Source organism: Balaenoptera physalus (assembly GCF_965194825.1).
Source record: "Balaenoptera physalus genome assembly, chromosome: 12".
NCBI classification, from domain to species: Eukaryota; Metazoa; Chordata; class Mammalia; order Artiodactyla; family Balaenopteridae; genus Balaenoptera; species Balaenoptera physalus.
Window position 1 is genome coordinate 89,806,736 of NC_138897.1, and position 18,108 is coordinate 89,824,843.

Genomic DNA, 18,108 nt, shown 5'->3' on the forward strand with positions numbered 1-18,108 from the left:
TTCTGAGAGTGTCTGTTGTTGAGTATGAGCTGATGGCTTCTTCTCAAAGGCTAATTATCTGTCTTGCAATGATACGACTTCTAATTAGGAGCACGGAATGTTAGAAGAAGGAACATTCGAGCATTTTAATACCTTCTGTTATCTGATGAGTTTTAGTGGGGTTGTTTACATTTTCTTTTCCTTTAAATATTGTTTTGCTGCTATTCTACCTCTTTTTTTTAACTTGCCAATATTTTTTTTTAATTGAAGTATAGTTGATACATTCTACCTTTTAATTGATTAATTAAATCAATTTCAGATGAATTTCAGATGAATTCTTGTATAAAAGAAGTGGCCTATTCTTAGACTCAGATTCCTGTGATTATTTTATTTTTTTATTTTGAAATAATTTTAAAGGTACAGAAAAGTTGCAAGAATAGTATAAAAGGAAGAGATATGGGAACATATGTATATGTATAACTGATTCACTTTGTTTTAAAGCAGAAACTAACACACCATTGTAAAGCAATTATACTTCAATAAAGATGTTAAAAAAAAAAAATAGTATAAAAGAATTCCCTGTATATCCTTCGCCAAGATCTATCAGTTTTTAACATTTTGCCACATCTGCTTCATCACTCTCCCTATATTTACCCATAACATTTTTCTGAACCATTTGAGAGTAAATTACATGTGTCATGCCCCTTTACCCCTTAAGAATTAAGTTTGTAGTTCAAAGAACAAGGATTTTCTCTTACTTAACCACAGTATAATTATCAAAATCAGATAATTTAATATTGGTACAATTTTGATACAATACTGATAAAATACATATATATATATATATGTATGTATACCTGAATTTATGGTCCATGTTACAATTTAACCAGTTGTGCCAATAATGTTCCTTATAGCAGTTTTCTCCTCTGGGACCAGAATCTAATCCAGGATTATGTGTTGCATTTATTTGTCATGTCTCTAATCTCTTTTACTCTAGAACAGCTCCATAACTTTTCTTTCATGACACTGACATTTTTGAACAGTTTAAGCCCGTTATTTTGCCCCTCAACTTGGGCTTGTCTGTGTCCTCATGATAAGATTGGAGTTAAAAAAAAAAAAAAAAAGATTGGAGTTATGCATTTTGGATAGAATATTACCTGAGTGATGGTGTGTCTTTCCCAGGGTCTGACATCTGGGTGCACACCATGTCTCTTTGCCCTGATAGGGATGTTAATTTAGCTAACTTGGTTATGCTGTTGTCCATTTCTGTACCACATAGTTACTACGTTTCCTTTTATAATTATTAGGGGAGATGTTTTGAGACAGTGAAATATTCTGTTCTTAAGGTTCCCCCCTGCACCACACATGTGCCCTGATTTAGACTCTACTGATGATTCTTACCTGAATCTGTTTTATCTGTGATGGGACCTGGACATTTTTGAAGGGTGCAGGCCATTTGCTTTATAAAATGTCTCGTTCTGGGTTTACTGATGTTAATCATGATTAGAGTCAGGTTATGGATTCCTAGCAGCAATACTCTGTAGGTGATGTGTTCTCTTCAGATATGAGAGCACATAGCATCAGTTTTCTAGAAATAATATTAACATCTAAATTTATGATGGGATTCGGCAATCCAAATGCAGAATTTTCTGAATTGTTTCTTCTGAGTTTTCAGGCAGAATTTAATGAGGGAGATTCTATAATTCCTCTATCCACCTAGGCAGATATCCTTGAAAAAAAAATCCATTTTTAGACAAATAGTATAACTAACATGACATTAGATTTTCAACTACTGGTTTTTATATTACTTGGCATTCACTTTAACAAGTATTTTTTGAGTATTTACCAAGAGCAAGAACTGTGTATCAGTGGAAACAGAGGACTTAGAAACATATCCAGGCCACGTAGAATCTGTGTTTGACTCAAACGCACATGTTTTAACTTACGCATAAATCTGGAGCACTAAACTGAAAGCCCCTTGAGACCAGGAACTGTGTTTATACATGTAGCACCCAATGCATTTCTTTGTAAGTCCCCATAAATACGTACTGAATTAATGGATAACTCATAAAATTCACGGAGTCTTTTCCTTTTAAAAATTACCCAATGAATATAAGCTCCAGGAGGACAGGAATATTTGTTTTATTCACTCAGGCAAATGCCTGGTGCATGGTAAGTGCTCAGTACATATTTGTTCACTGAATGAATGTGAGTAAACCCATTTTTTAAAGCAAGAATCTTCTCATAAAGTAATGAATTACACTGTAATTCCCTGTCTGTAAATAAAAATTTTTCTATAAATCTTTTTTTTTTTTGCTGTCATCAAACATGGAGGTGCTGGGAGTTGAACCCAGGGCCTCACGTATGCTCAGCGTGTACTCTACCACTGAGCTACACCTCCGCCTGTAAATATAATTTTGTATATTGGGTTTTTTCATCTAATAGACTTTCATAAGCTTATACAGTCAACCAACTTTCTTCAATTTTTAACTTTCTTTTTTTTTCACTTTTTCAAAGACACCATCAGAATTATTTGAACTTCAGGAAGATGAAGCACTACGAAGGTATTCTTCCTGTACTTACGTTTGTCTACATCCTGTTGCCTAGTAGGAATCTTACCAATGAATGTGTTAGACATTGGACTTTCTTGGTATAACTTGGATCAGAACCTCTGAGAAGAATCAGTTCATTGATATATGGCTGTGAGTGTGTTAAGTATCTCCAGTGGAATAAATAAAAAACGACCAAAAAAAAAAAAAAAAAAAACGACCAAGATCCAGAGTTTCTGAACCCTCAGTGAGTTCCTACTAGAACACCTTTAGCAGAGAATGTACATCGAGCAAAGGAAAACTCTTCTGTAGCTAGGACTCTGGCCCCAGACCTCTGTGTGTTCTCTCTCCCTGGGGAGCTAGGCTGGTTCAGATATAGGCCACCAGGATTTCTTTTTCCCTTCTAACCTAAGACTGAGACCTAGAAAGGCACATTGGTGTCATGTACTGTGCTAAGTCTGATTGGTCGTGGCTTGCTCTCTTGAGAAGGCTATATCTGTGCTCAAATCAGAAAATGTGGTAATCTATTAATGATGCTTGGCATAGGCATGGGAAAGGGAGTGGTAGCATGCATCCCAGCCTTTTGCCATTCTGGTCTGGACCAAAGTCGGTCAGCTCACTCATGAAGCCCTACACCCTACATTGGCCCTGGAGATCTGATAGTGAGAGAGGATGTGGAAAGATAAACACTGGAAAAGAATTTTTCCTGGTTTGGGGAGAACTGGCCTAGTATCCCCTCCATGCCCTTCTTTCCTCTGGGCACCCCTTCGTCCTTGCTTAGTCCTTTAAGGGCAGGGACACCTTTGTCTAAGCAAGAGGTAGCTCCTGGAGCATCTGACTGAACCAGCCACCTGGACAGGCTTAGAGGAAAACAGTTCAGAGAAAGAGAGAGAGAGAGAGAACCCCAAGAAGGAGATCCCAAAGGGTACTTCATGCCAATTTCATAACTTCCTGCCTTTTCCCACTGGAATCTCCACCCACCCCCCCTTCCAGTACATCTGATTGTCTTGCCCTTCTCTGCAGGGGGCCAGTCAGCCCTGAGTCCAGAGGTTAAAACGTGCCACTAACAAGGTCCTGTGAACTAAACCTGAAGTTTCCATGTGTAGTGTTCAATGTACTTTGCAGCTGTGGTTTGTATTAATTCCTTAACTAGAAAGAATATAAATTTTGGGAGGTTGACTAGCCATTTCATAGATGAGAGGACTGAGGCTTGACATTTATTGTCTTTATTATCTTCTTTAGCTGTGAAGGAACTCAAGAAAAGATTAAGCACCCTTTAGAGGAGATAGCCCTTCAGGCCTGTGTTTGGGATGTCTAATGACTTTTTCTGTGGACAGTAAAACAGGTCTCTTGTTTTGCTAATCTCTCACTAAATTAAAGTCTAAATGTAATTAACAATTTTTTTTCAGAGTCCTGTATCTCCTTCTGTCTCGTCCGGTTGATTATAGTTCAAGAATGCTGTTCATTTTTGCAACATCAGCTACAACTGTAAGCTCTACAGACTTAGTCAAAGCTCATCTTTGCATCTAAGCTTAACATTTTTTCCCTGCATATTCACCATTTACAAATGATTAAGATAATGCTCACTTCTGTACTTACTCAAAGTACGTCTTACTCTACAGATGAGGATCGTAGTGTCTGCCGAGCTCCATTTAGTGCTGGCTTCTGAGACATCCTGCTTGGCAAACTGAGCGGTGCAGCTGTTGACAGTTCCCACGGGTTATCCACATTCACTGTTTTAACGCCCTGGTCCAGCTGCATCCCTAATACCAGAGGCCCCAACGAGCCAGCCTGAGAGAAGTCTCCACCCTGGTCTCCAGGCCCTGCCTGAGCTGTCACACCCCCTCCCCACTAAACTCTAGGGATAACTTTCCCTTATCCCTAAAGGCAACTCGATCTCCGGCCTTCAGGCTTCTGCATATAGAAATGCTCTCTGAGGCAGCTGGAGCAGAGGGAGAGTAAAGATGCAGATAGAAGGAAGAAAGGGGAAAAGGCTGAGATGCTGATTGTATGTCCTTGACAGCAAGGGGGGGGGAAATATCCCTTCTTGCATATTAGTTTATCTGATAGTCATTCTTTCAGGTAAAAATGGTGTTCCATGAAAAGTGCCTGGCTCAGCTCACAGCTCAGTCATACAAGGGCTTTTCCCTGAAAAAACCCATCGCATCGCGGTGTGCTTTACCAGTACTTCCTGTTTAGTCATGTAGAACATTAATGAATATGTTTTGATTAATTAATAGTAACACGTATTCAAGTGTGAACTCATAGTACTATATTCAGGAGTTGAGGTTCAATAAAATTAATTCTTATTGCTTCAAGAACCTTCTTAAGTGGCCGTCTCTTGTTTTCAATACTGCAAATGTGAAGAATGTGGCGGCTGCCACAGCAGTTGGGTGTTGCTACCATTCACCCACCAGTGCTTTTGCACCATCAGTGCAAATATTAACACAGTGTAATAGGCAGGTATACCATTATAGTATTATTACAAAAGTGGTTCTAACTATTTTCCTTCTCAAAGAGTGTAAGAAACCCTCCAACCCCCATGCAGGGGTCCATGGAACACACTTTAAGAACCACTGACTCCCCTAAGGGCAGACATAGACTTTAATCTTTTAAAAACTGATGTGGCTCATGTTACCTAGATGGAAACTCAGTTATCCAACTACAGCACGCGACACAGCTCTACAAACCTCTTTTGGTCTTACAGACGTTAGGTGTGCACCAGCTCACTTTCGCCCACAGGACGCGAGCCCTGCAGTGTCTCCTCTATTTGGCTGACAAGGAAACTGTAGAATCTCTCTTCAAAAAACCCTTTGAAGAAGTGAAGTAAGTGGAAGTTTAAAAATCGTATTAATAGAAAACAGATTCTTTGGAAGCATAACTTTTAAGCCCCATAGTTCAGAAGAGCATGTTAGAGGAGCCGTGTCAACGTGGTTCTGTTGCCTCCAGTGTCCTTGACGTTCTGGCAAAGGGGAAACAGGCCTTTAAGAACATCTTGTTTCCCTCGAGGCTTTGAGACATTTAGAAACTGAGTGTTTTCTTCATCTTTCTCAGATTGATTTCTTTTTATATATATATAAATTTATTTTATTTATTTATTTTTGGCTGCATTGGGTCTTTGTTGCTGCGCGTGGGCTTTCTATAGTTGCGGCGAGCGGGGGCTACTCTTCGTTGCGGTGCGCAGGCTTCTCATTGCAGTGGCTTCTCTTATTGTGGAGCACGGGCTCTAGGTGCGTGGGCTTCAGTAGTTGTGGCTCACAGGCTCAGTAGTTGTGGCACATAGGCTTAGTTGCTCCGCGGCATGTGGGATCTTCCCAGATCTGGGCTCAAACCTGTGTGCCCTGGATTGGCAGGCGGATTCTTAACCACTGCGCCACCAGGGAAGCCCCTCAAATTGATTTCTTTCTAATAGTCCATGACTATATTTAGAAGCCTAAAATAGACATTTAACAACAAACTGTCCGATATTTCCAAGGGTTGGCTTTTATTTTAAATGTAAATATGGTCGGTGAGGATGATTCCCATACATGCCTCTGTTTTCCAGATCTTATTTGAAATGTATAACTTTTCTGGCATCATTTGAGGCTCTGAATATCCCCATCACATATGAATTATTTTGCAACAGTCCTAAAGAAGGAATGATTAAGGGTCTATGGAAAAACCACAGCCACGAATCCATGGTATGTACACTGAGTCATCCGGCGGTGGGGCCTCTGTCTTCTCAGATGCTCTTGTGTTCACTCAGCTGCCTGCCACCACTCAGAGTTCTGAAAGACAGAACCAGAGAAATTCTTGGTTCCTGAACAGGTCTACTGCTCTGAGGGCTTCCCGACTTTCCTATCCTAGCAGGTGACAAGGCAACTTGGAAGTCCCCTTACCTCTCTCCCTGAAAGCCTGAAGCCATCCCTACCTACCCGAGGGAACACTTTCATAATCCCTCCCCAAGTCCTGCCTGTGCTCATCTAGACAGACTGTCCCTGTGTAGGGAGTATTGTTTCTCTTCCTTCTAGTTACTGGTGGGAATGTAGTCTCTGAGGCAGTTGGAGCCCAGGGCGGGAAGGGTATGAGGCCAGCAGGCAAACTGTTCTAGGACAGAAGAAACAAAGTGGGGAGGAAGGGGAGTCTGAGATGCCGTTTGTGAATCCATAACAGCAAGAAAGAAAAAGAATAATTTTTTTTTCTTTCCCTAGAGAGATGAAGGCCTTCACTGAAATTAGGCAATAGACACACGTTGACTATAAGCATGTTTTGTCTTTAGCTGCCCTACCTTTTCCAAAGGTGGTTTGATTTACTGGTGTCTTGAAACAGTATGATTTTTTTTTTTTGTCTGCTTCAGGCCGTAAGGTTGGTGACTGAGCTTTGTTTAGAATACAAAATCTATGACCTGCAGCTTTGGAATGGACTCTTGCAAAAGCTTCTTGGCTTCAAAATGGTAAGACTCAGTGCCCTAGACTGCAGTATATTTTAAAGATTTTGCACAGCATCTCCTAAACATTTTGCACTGATACTTGTTATTGAACAGCTGGGTGCTGAAAACATTCACCCTCACTGGCTTCATGCCCAACTTAAAGAACTTGGCGTTAGGCCAGAGAAAGTGCAAACTCAAAACTGACATAAATTTCACTGGAAACAAATGGAAGTTTCCCTGGCCTCTTTTGATGTTTGTGAATTTGTAAGTGACCTTCTCTGGTGGTCCTCATGGAAGATAAATTTTACTGATATTCTTGTGAAAGTTTAATTTTCACACTGGAATTTTCTGTTTGGGTGGTCTTCAGAACTTTTGTGTTTTATTTTTTCAGATTCCTTATCTAAGGAAGGTTTTAACAGCCATTTCTAGCATCTATTCTTTATGGCAGGTATGTAGTTTTCTAAAGTAAATTTTACAGAATTTAATCTTTCTACTCACCGGCTAGTGCTGGGTACACTGGATTGAGTAGTCAGCTCCTCAGTGAAGCTGCAGGGTGCTGTTCCGTTAAAGTGGCGCCTGGACCCAGAATACTCAGCTTGGACATTGTCTCATCCAAGACATCACTTCTCCCAGTTCTGCAGGCCTCAGGAATCACGTCTTCATTTATGCCTTCAAAACACTTTGGCTCAACTGTAACACTGGTCACGGTATAATTTATTTAAATCACACATTCGACTGCCCCTCTTGGACTTTGAGGATCCTTAAAGTCAAAGACCATGTCTTATTCATCTTTTCTAAATTTCATGTGTTGTTCACACACATAATATATATATATATATAATATACATATAATAGAAATATATAATTTATTCTTAGTTTAATAAATTAGAACATATGCTGAGTAAAACATGAAAATTTTTCTTTACCATTTCCCTTCATAATTATCTCCCCAGAAGTGACCACTGTTGACAATTTCTTATAGAGCTTTCCTATTATCATATAAGCAGGGGTGTGGGCGCGTATATGTGTGGGTGTGGGTGTTGTGTGTGTATGTATTCATTTTGGTACATATAAATGCAATCACATTCTAGACAAAGTGTTTTTTTCCACATAACAATGGTATCTTGGAGATTGTTTCACATCACATATAGATCTTTTTTTTTTTTTTGAGATATAATTCACACGTAAAATATACCCTTTTAAAGTGTACAGTTAGTTGGCTTTTAGTATATTCACAAAGTATGTTACCAACACCACTATCTAATTCTAGAACATTTTCTTCACCCGAAAATATACCCCATATCCATCACAGCTCATTCATTCCTTCTTCCCCCCTCCCTCCAGCCCCTGGTAACCACTAGTCTACTTTCTGTCTGTATGGATTTATCTATTCTGGACATTTCATATCAATGGAGTCATACAATATGTGGCCTTCGTGCTTCTTTCACTTACCATAAAGTTTTCAAGGTTCAGCTGCATTATCGCATGTATCAGTGTATCATACCTTTTTTTTTTTTAATAAATTTATTTGTTTATTTATTTTTGGTTGCATTGGGTCTTCGTTGCTTCACACGGGCTTTCTCTAGTTGCGGCGAGTGGGGCTACTCTTTGTTGCGGTGTGTGGGCTTCTCATTAGAGCTTCAGTAGTTGTGGCACACTGGCTCAGTAGTTGTGGCTCGCAGGCTCTAGAGCACGGGCTCAGTAGTTGTGGCGCACAGGCTTAGGTGCTCCGCGGCATGTGGGATCTTCCCGGACCAGGGCTCGAACCCATGTCCCCTGAATTGGCAGGCGGATTCTCAACCACTGAGCCACCAAGGAAGTCCCATATCTTTCCTTTTTATTGCTGAATAATGTTTCATCGTATGGATAGACCACATTTTATTTATCCATTCATCAGTTGATGGATATTTGGGTTGGTTCCACTTTTTGGTTATTATGAATAATGCTGCTCTGTGAACATTTGTGTATAAGTGAACATATGTTTTTGTTTCTCTTGAGTGTGTACCTAGGAGTGGAATTATTGGGTCTTACAATAACTATGTTTAATCTTTTGAGGTATTTCATTATTTTTAACTCTTAATTGTTCTCCAAAATGTGGAATAAAATATATCATAGGTTATTTAACCACTCCTCCTATTGATGGAAATTTATGTGTTGCCTTATTCATTTTTTGAAATTCTTTCTCTCCTTCCGCCTTTCCTATGGTCCTAGCACAATGTCTGGGACATACGTAGACTTAGTATAAATTTTGTTTTCTGAACTGAGTTCTGACACTTTTTTCCCAAATGCAACAATAATGGATCGTGGAAAGATACATGGACCCCATTGTTCATATCAACACTATTTACAGTAGCAAAGATACAGAAGCAATCTAAATGCCCATCAACAGATGAGTGGATAAAGAAGATGTGGTGTAGATAGATAGATACAATGGAATACTACCCAGCCATTAAAAAAAATACAATTTTGCCATTTGCAGTAACATGCTTAATGAATTAAGTCAGATAGAGAAAGACAAATACTGTAAGATATCACTTATATGCGGAATCTAAAAAAATAATACAAATGAGTGTGTATGTAAAACAGAAACAGACTCACAGAGAAAACAAGCAAGTGGTTACCAGAGGGAAGAGGGAAGCGGGGAGTGGCAAATTAGGGATGTGGGATGAAGAGATACAAACTACTACATATGAAACAGATAAGCAACAAGGATATAGTATATAGCACAAGGAAGTATAGCCATTATCTTTTTTTTTTTTTTTTTTTTTTTTTAATTTATTTTTGGCTGTGTTGGGTCTTCGTTGCTGCGTGCAGGCTTTCTCTAGTTGCGGTGAGCGGGGGCTACTCTTCATCACAGTGTGCAGGCTTCTCGTTGCAGTGGCTTCTCTTGTTGCCGAGCACGGGCTCTAGGCACGCGGGCTTCAGTAGTTGTGGCACGTGGGCTCAGTAGTTGTTAGCCATTATCTTATAATAACTTTTAGTGGAGTATAATCTGTAAAAATACTGAATCACTATGCATATAATATTGTAAATCAACTACTTCAATTTTTTTCCAATATAAATAAGAGGGTATTTTGCAGAGCAAAATTAATAATAATGAATCAGCCAGGATTATATGTTAATATCCTGAAATATACAGTTATGAAGAAAATTCTCCTAGAATCTTAATGATCTAGAACTGGGAGATATCAACTTAAAATTGTGGTCTTAACATCAAGAATATAAGCTCTAAGTGTATATAGTTCTGAGACTGCAAAATAAAGAGAGGTTCATAAGATCCCAGACATGAATTCTTTAATATACTTGTTTCCGCAGGTTCCCTACTTCAGCAGAGCCTGGCAGCGCGTGGTTCAGATACCACTACTTTCAGGTATCTTTCTCTCCCCTCTCCCCGACACACTGACAGTAGCATTTTATAGTTATGTGTATAGACACATTATTGTTGCTTTTTATTTTCAGCCTCTTGTCCTTTAAGCCCCAGTCAGCTGTCAGATTGTTGTGAGAGTCTCATCGCTGTCCTAGAGTAAGTAAAATATTTGTTTTCCTACCCTCCAAAATCAGATTTGTTGCTTATAAAATTCCTTTCTAATAAACGTTCCTATGAGTAATTCCTTTTTGGGGGGAAGTTAAGCATACCACTTGATTTGAAAATAAAATATCTCTATTATTTTTACAATGTCTACTTTCCACATGCAGTGCAACTAGTAAACTTATATTCAACCTGCATTCCCTAAACTTTGTACCCAGTTTTAATGTGAGTATAGAGCACCTTTTGTGACTACCGTAAATCATACAGTGTTGTCTCATAGATTTTGAGTCTTCTAAGTATTCGTCTTTAGCCATGTATAGACTTTCAGACACAATTATAGCTGCAGTCAGGAGTCTGTGTTCCTGTAGATCAAGTCTTTTATTCCACGAAGGATGTCATAAAAGGCTCAAGCTAAAAAAAAAAAAAAAAAAAAAAGGCTCAAGCTACTCATTACTAGGCATACGTTATGCACCAGCACTTTAATGTTTAAAATTATTGAAACCATAGACAGGTAACCACTGTGGAAAACTAGGAAGGCCAGTATAATCTAGTGAATATGGCAGGTTATTAACTAATTAACGTGCTCTCTTGAAGATGTCCAGTTTCAGATGATCTTGACCTGATCAGAGTGGCCAGGCAGTATGTCCAGTTAGAGCTTCCGGCTTTTGCATTAGCCTGTCTAATGCTCATGCCCCACTCAGAAAGAAGGCACCAGGAAATAAAGGTATCTTGCAAATTGTTGCTCCGGGGCTGCCAAGGGTGTGGAAGGTCTCATGCTGCATGTCCCCTGCAAAAGGTTCCACTTTCTTTTCACCAAACCTGTAAAGCGTGAGTGGGGTGGAAGGTGTGTGTGGGGGTCTGGTGGGAGGCAAGACTGAGAGACAGATGAAGGTTTGTCTGAGGGATGCCCGAAGAGGAGTTTGCACCTTATTCTGTATCAGTGGGGAACAGTGAATTTTCCTGCCAGAATAAAGTGAAATGATCAGGCAGTATTTCTGAAGGAATAATCCACGTGGGCCTGATCAGAGGAGAGAGGGGGCGAGAAGTGAAACTCTTGGGAATCATTGCGTTTGAATAGGAATTATCCAACAATCTTGTGGCTAGGCAGGGGAAGCCTGAGGGGATAAGTACCCAAAGTAGGGTGGTGGTAACGAAAATGAGCTAGGTGGGAAAGATGCTGCTTTACGTGGTGATTAGATGTGGGAGATAAAAGAGAGAAGAGTCAGGTTGTGTGTGGGTGTCTAACAAAGGCACCATGAGCATTCTGAGGATAGAACTTTTAAAAATAACTCCCATCCCCTTTATACTATAGAATAAATAGAACAAAGCATTTGGAAATGTTTTACAATTATTTCCCCACGGGTAGAGAAGCCAGTACATAGAGATCTATATAAATGAGCACACGTAATTTTTATTTCTCACTTGTTCTATTCGTTGCATTTTTTCAGAGCCATCTGTGCCTGTCTTTGACTTTGTTCCTTTTTGACTCTTCTTAAACTCATCCATTGATGCTTTTCAGAATTTTAGTATTTAAATAGATTCCTTTTGGCACTTAGAATGACAAAATGCTTATTAAGCAACTCTTTGCTGTTGGAATAGTTATTTGTAAAATGCTTTTTTTCCTTATTTCAATAATTTTGTTGTTGTTGTTGATAGAGGTGGTTTTTTTCCTATAGTAGATATGCTTTATGATATTTCAAATTTAAAAATGAAAACCTTCCAGGTTTGACAGAAATTAGTAGTAATTATACTTTTCCGTTAATTATGTTTTGATTTTTTTCTCTAGAATTTTCTGGGCTCGTGTGACCCTCAGATCATTTTACAGCAGTTAGAGGAACATATGAATACTGGCCAGCTGGCAGGTTTTTCACATCAAGTAAGAGGCAATTTCCTCTCCCTTTTGTTATGAAAAACTTGATATTAGAAGGTAATACATTTTCCCCAAACCAAGATTAAGCTGAAAACTTACCATCTCGATCTGTTGGTTAATATATACAATTATTTTGCTTTCATTAAAGCCTCATTAAATTTTTAAAAGGCAGGGACCCCGGCTGTCTTGTTTGTTTAGTGCTCTACTCAGTGGAAAATCTGTAGCCTTCAGTACTTGTCATTGTGAACAGTTTTCCTTGCAAAAAGTCCCAAAGTGCTTAGCAACAACTTTTTATTTATTCACTGTACACTGAAATGGACCAAAGCAGTCCCCCCTGCCCACCCCCTCAAAGAGGAGGCTTAGTCACGATGCGCTGATAATTTAACTTCTAATTGTCAGAAATGTTTTGGTATTGAATAGGATGACATAGCGTCTAACACATTTTGCGGATGACGACACCTGTCGTTCTACAGGTGAGAAGTCTGGTGCTGAATTATGTCATAGATAAGAAGGAGTTTGGGATTTTGGCAAAGACAAAATACTTCCCAGTGTTGAAATCACACACGATGAATACCAACAACGTCACTGAACTAGTAAACTATTTGGCAAATGAGTTAAGGTAAGTTAATAAAATTGTTTAAAAAACAACTTAATGTAGAATTTCCTTAAAACTTATCTTTATTTTGGAGGAAAATATCAAATAATCGTAAAGCTATTTGATTGTAATTAAAGGCTCCAAATAATTAAGCTGTAGCATCACTACGCTACACATACCTTGCTACTAACACATACTAAGAGGTTAGTTGTCTTGTAATCCAATCTCTTGGAACATGAACCTGGAATCAGACAATTAATCAAGCTGCCTGACCTCCCAAAATAGTCCTGCTCTAAAACCCTACATTACAACTTTACTCCTTAGACACTTGACCAAAGAATCAATAGCTATATGTAACATAATTTTTGCTAAGCTTGGTTATCTAATTTTCCAGCACCCACAAGTTTAGAAACAGTAAGCTTCTTGGGAGAGGGCTCGGAGGGGATTTGGAAAGTAAAAAGAAGGGAGAAGTGGGCTGGCACAGAAGAAAGGGAAAGCTTAGTCAGGACTGAAATACTTCTGGGTCCATCCCTACATTTGATCTAACTGTGCTGATCCCTGGGAGGTGTCACTTTCTCAGGGCCACGCCATGGATTTCTTTCTGCTTCTTTACCACTTGTGATCCAACCATAATTACAGGTTGTCATTTATGAACAAGTAGTATTTTTTGAGGTAAAGTTGTTATATATAATCAACTGCACATACCTCAAGTATGCCACTTGATAAATTTTGATATGTGTATACACCTATGAAGCCATCACCACAGTGGAAAGGGCAAACGTATTTATCACTCCCACGTTTTCCTCATGCCCCTCTTCTTCTTTCTGATTCCATAGCTTAGAAGAAGCTTCAATCTTTATAACTGAATATTACAAGCATTGTGGGAAACCTGTGCCACCAGAAGCCACTCCCTGTGAAACTCTGAAGGTAAATCTGTCCCAGAGTTACTGGGTTCTAACCTGACACGATTTTTATTTCTAGGGTCTTAAAATTGAGCCAACCTGTTCTGGAGATAAATGTATTTTTATGTGTGACTGCATGTTTTTTTATATTTCACTTTTTGTATGAGAGAGTCCCAGACCAGGAATCAAGAGACCTAGGTTCCACTCTCAGCTTTATTTATTTAATTTTTTGGCCACACCGTGCAGCTTGAGGGATCTTAGTTCCCCAACCAGGGATTGAACCCTGGCCCACGGCAGTGAAAGGGCAGAGTCCTAACCACTGGACCGCCAGGGAACTCCCTGACAAACTAAATTTTAAAGGGCATTGATTAATGTTGTGCTGGAGTATCCATTGCTTTTATTACTTCTTCTTTAATTAGCTGAGACATATACGTTCACTATAGAAAAACAAAAGGAAATCTGGAAGAGTGGAACTTCCCTGGTGGTCCAGCGGTTGAGAATCCGCCTTCCAATGCAGGGGACGCCAGTTGGATCCCTGGTCGGGGAACTAAGATCCCACATGCCGCGGGGCAACTAAGGCCACACCACAGCTACGGAGCCCGTGTGCTCTGCAGCTCGCGTGCCACAACTAGAGAGAAGCCTGTGCACCACGAGGAAAGATCCTGCATGCCACAACTAAGGCCCAATGCAGCCAAATAAATAAATAGATAGATAGATAATTTTTTTAAAAAAAGAAATCTGGAAGAGCAAAAATAATAATATCAAGAAAACTGATAACTTGAAATCTCAGAAACCAGAGATAAGATCATTGTTAACAATTTGGTGTACATTCTTCCAAATGTTTTTGTGTATAAAATATGCATGTAAATCACTTTTATTCCTGTTCTGAACTTAAATATAAGGTAAAAATTTTAATTTTGATCATGTTTTGGTAGTTTTAGTGGACGTAATTAAGTTATTAGCGGTTTTTTTCTTCCCTTGGTCCCGATCAGTCACATTAAAATAAGCCTGCATTTTGTTAACATGCATTAATAACTTCCCTTCTCCACTTCCAGTCTGTTGTGCTCAATGGCTTAAGATTACTTTTTTCAAAAAGGGAGAATATTGATTCAGTAGACAGATTTGTGGCCCTTAAAATGTATCTGTTTTTCTCCAATCATATCTGTCTAAAATGCAAAATAATCTCATACGTATATTTTTAGCAATATAGTTAAGGGCTTAAGTTCTATAGTTTATCAAACGATTTTCTATTTAAAAAACTAAGTGACACCCATAAAAATGCTTCTGTGTTTCTTCCCATTTAGATGTTTCTTAATGGATCATAGTAGATCATCAAAACTTTTTTCAAGAAGAATAAGAGGATGTTTGGAATCTGTTATCAACTGACCCTATTTATTACAGTTTTTAAATTGTGCAATCTGTATACAGTAGCTATTGTCAGATGTTCCTCGAGAAGTAATAAATAAGATGCTTAATAATAGCATAACTGTCTCATAAAGAACTCATGTCACAAATTAATAAATGTTTTCTTTGCCAGTTACGTGTATAACGTGTAAAGACTATTAGTTTTTTTGCACTCTGTATGAAGGAAAGTTTTTTGCTCCCCCCATAAGAAAAGCAACTACTTATATCCTGTTTCTTCCATCTATATAAATAAGAATATCAGTCTTTTTAACGGCATTCTAGTAAATATGGATATAATCTTTGCTGCAGAGCGTATCCGTTAGTGGCCAGCCAGAAATACAGAAACCACTCTAGCTAGTTGAAGCAGAGAAGGACTGAGTGTCAGGAATTGGTTACAAAGCTGTCAAGAGGACTGAAAGGCAAAAGGGAGATGAAGAGGGGGCGCTGGAGAAACTAAAGGGAAGGGGCTGTTCGCTTAACATCAGAAGCTGCTTTGAGACTTCCCTGGTGGTTCAGTGGTAAAGAATCCGCCTTCCAATGCAGGGGACGCAGGTTCGATCCCTGGTCAGGGGACTAAGATCCCACATGCCGCAGGGCAACTAAGGCTGCGTGCCGCAACTACAGAGCTTGCGTGCCTCAACTAGAGAGCCTGAGTGCCACAACTACAGAGCCCATGTGCTCTGGAGCCCGCTCTACCACAACTACAGAGCCCACGTGCCCTGGAGCCTGTGTGCCACAACTAGAGAAGAGAAAACCCTCACGCCACAACTAGAGAGAAGTCTGCGTGCCACAACTACAGAGCCCCCCCCATGTGCCCTGAATCCTGCACGACACAACTAGAGAAGAGAAAACCCGCACGCCACAATTAGAAGCCCGTGAGCTGCAGCAAAGAGCCAGTGCACCGCAACAAAAAGATCCTGCACGCCTCAACGAAGATCCTGTGTGCCGCAACTAAGACCCGACACGGCCAAAAATAAAAATTAAATTAAATAAACAATTAATTAATTAAAAAAAGAGAAAAGGAAGCTGCCTTGCCTCGGAGCTCGGGCGCTGCTGTTCCGGAGGCTGAGCCTCCTCCCCCCGGCACTGCTGCCCACGCGGCGCTTGGTCACCCTCGACTAGTGCTGCCGCCTCCAGAAGGGAAAAGAGGCAGCGTTTTGCTTTCTCCAGCCTCCTGATTCTCGTGCCAGTGCCAAGAGATAGCAGGAATGAACAGAAGCCATCTGGCAAGGGGTCTGGGAGACGCAGTCTGCAGGCTGTAAGCCCCCGGCAGGACAGGGCAGGACAGGGCAGGATGGAAGCCGGCCTGCAAGGGCGGCGTGGAGTTGAGAGCCTGCAGCCAGGACCCAGCACACAGAAACGTCACTCACCTCTGTCCTGCCTGTGTGGTCTTTTGCTCTACTTGTGAATAAACTGCATTTGATAATACTAGAATTTGTTTGCCTTTGCTTTGCCTGTTGAGAAAAATATTATTTCTGTACAGGAAACGACGTAATATGACTAAAAACATGGGTTTTGGATAAAAAACAAGTCTGGGTTTGACCTCTGGCTCTATCACCTACTAGCTGTGTGATCCTGGACAAGTTATATAACGTCTCAAAGCCTTAATCCCCTCGTTTGTAAACCTCCTACTTGCAGGAGGTTTAGATGGTCATCTGCTTGCTCTCTTCTGGAAATTTACACCAATATTTTCCACAAAGCTTTTTCCTTATTTGGAATTATTTCCTTAAGATACATTCCCAGGAACAGATTCACCAGATCAAGGGGAATAAAGGTTTGTTTTTTTTTTTTGACCATGCCGAGTGGCTTACAGGCTCTTAGTTCCCTAACCTGTGATTGAACCCGTGCCCCTTGCAGTGGAAGCCCAGAGCCCTAACCACTGGACCGCCAGGTAACTCTCAGAAGGACATTTTAAAGACTGGATGCAAATTGCCAAACTGCATGCATTTCAAAAGGTCTTCTTCACAAGAGCCTATTCCTACCAGAAACATGAACGTCTGCTTTACTGTATCCTCCCCAACATTGGGTGATCATACTTTTTTTTTTTTAATTAATTTAATTTATTTACTTTTGGCTGCATTGGGTCTTCGTTGCTGCGTGCAGGCTTTCTCTAGTTGCGGCGAGCAGGGGCTTCTCATTGCGGTGGTTTCTCTTGTTTCAGAGCACAGGCTCTAGGCGCATGGGCTTCAGCAGTTGTGGCACATGGGCTTAGTTGCTCCGCGGCATGTGGGATCTTCCCAGGCCAGGGATCAAACCCGTGTCCCCTGCATTGGCAGGTGGATTCTTCTTAACCACTGCATCACCAGGGAAGTCCTAGCAATCATACTTTTTAAAACTTTTTGCTAATTTGATAGGTGAAAATACTGTCTCAGTATTTACATTTGTATTTCTTTAATATCTATGTGATTGAACCTTAAGAAAACTGTAATTATAAGCCTGAGATCACAAGTAGAGCCTGTGATTTTATTCTTGGGCATAAATGTGCAAGGAATGAAAGGGTCAAGTGGTGGCACTAGAATGTAACAAATGGAACTGAACGTTCCGGCTTCATGGACTCAAGCTGCGCTAAAAAAGGAGTTCTTTCCCAGTCTTAACACTGGTTTCATTGTTCAGAATAAAGCTCTGGATGTTAACTAGATCTATTGTGGTGATCATTTCATTGTATATACAAATATTGACTCATTATATGGTACACCTGAAACTAATGTTATATGTCAATTATCCCTCAAAATAAAATAATTTTAGATTAGGAAAATTTATCAAATAGATTGGTGGAAGATTAACAGACATGCACAGTTCTGATAGGTAATGGGTTAGCTTTTGATACGCCAAAGAAGTAGCTTTATGGAGTATAAATATATTTGAATTTAAG

General features: G+C 39.8%; 1 protein-coding gene across 1 annotated transcript in view; it reads left to right on the top strand.

The window, feature by feature from the left end:
• The window catches only part of KNTC1 (kinetochore associated 1), a 71,351-nt gene extending 53,477 nt beyond the window's left edge, over positions 1-17,874 (top strand). Inside the window, exons 52-64 of the mRNA XM_082418166.1 lie at positions 2,497-2,543; positions 3,938-4,016; positions 5,236-5,354; positions 6,073-6,208; positions 6,865-6,960; positions 7,328-7,384; positions 10,252-10,306; positions 10,396-10,459; positions 11,060-11,189; positions 12,252-12,341; positions 12,809-12,954; positions 13,767-13,857; positions 15,137-17,874. Coding sequence (XP_082274292.1) covers positions 2,497-2,543; positions 3,938-4,016; positions 5,236-5,354; positions 6,073-6,208; positions 6,865-6,960; positions 7,328-7,384; positions 10,252-10,306; positions 10,396-10,459; positions 11,060-11,189; positions 12,252-12,341; positions 12,809-12,954; positions 13,767-13,857; positions 15,137-15,157 — 1,131 coding nt within the window. The 3' untranslated portion in view covers positions 15,158-17,874. The remainder of the gene's footprint in view (positions 1-2,496; positions 2,544-3,937; positions 4,017-5,235; positions 5,355-6,072; positions 6,209-6,864; positions 6,961-7,327; positions 7,385-10,251; positions 10,307-10,395; positions 10,460-11,059; positions 11,190-12,251; positions 12,342-12,808; positions 12,955-13,766; positions 13,858-15,136) is intronic.
• Positions 17,875-18,108: the final 234 nt, after the last annotated feature.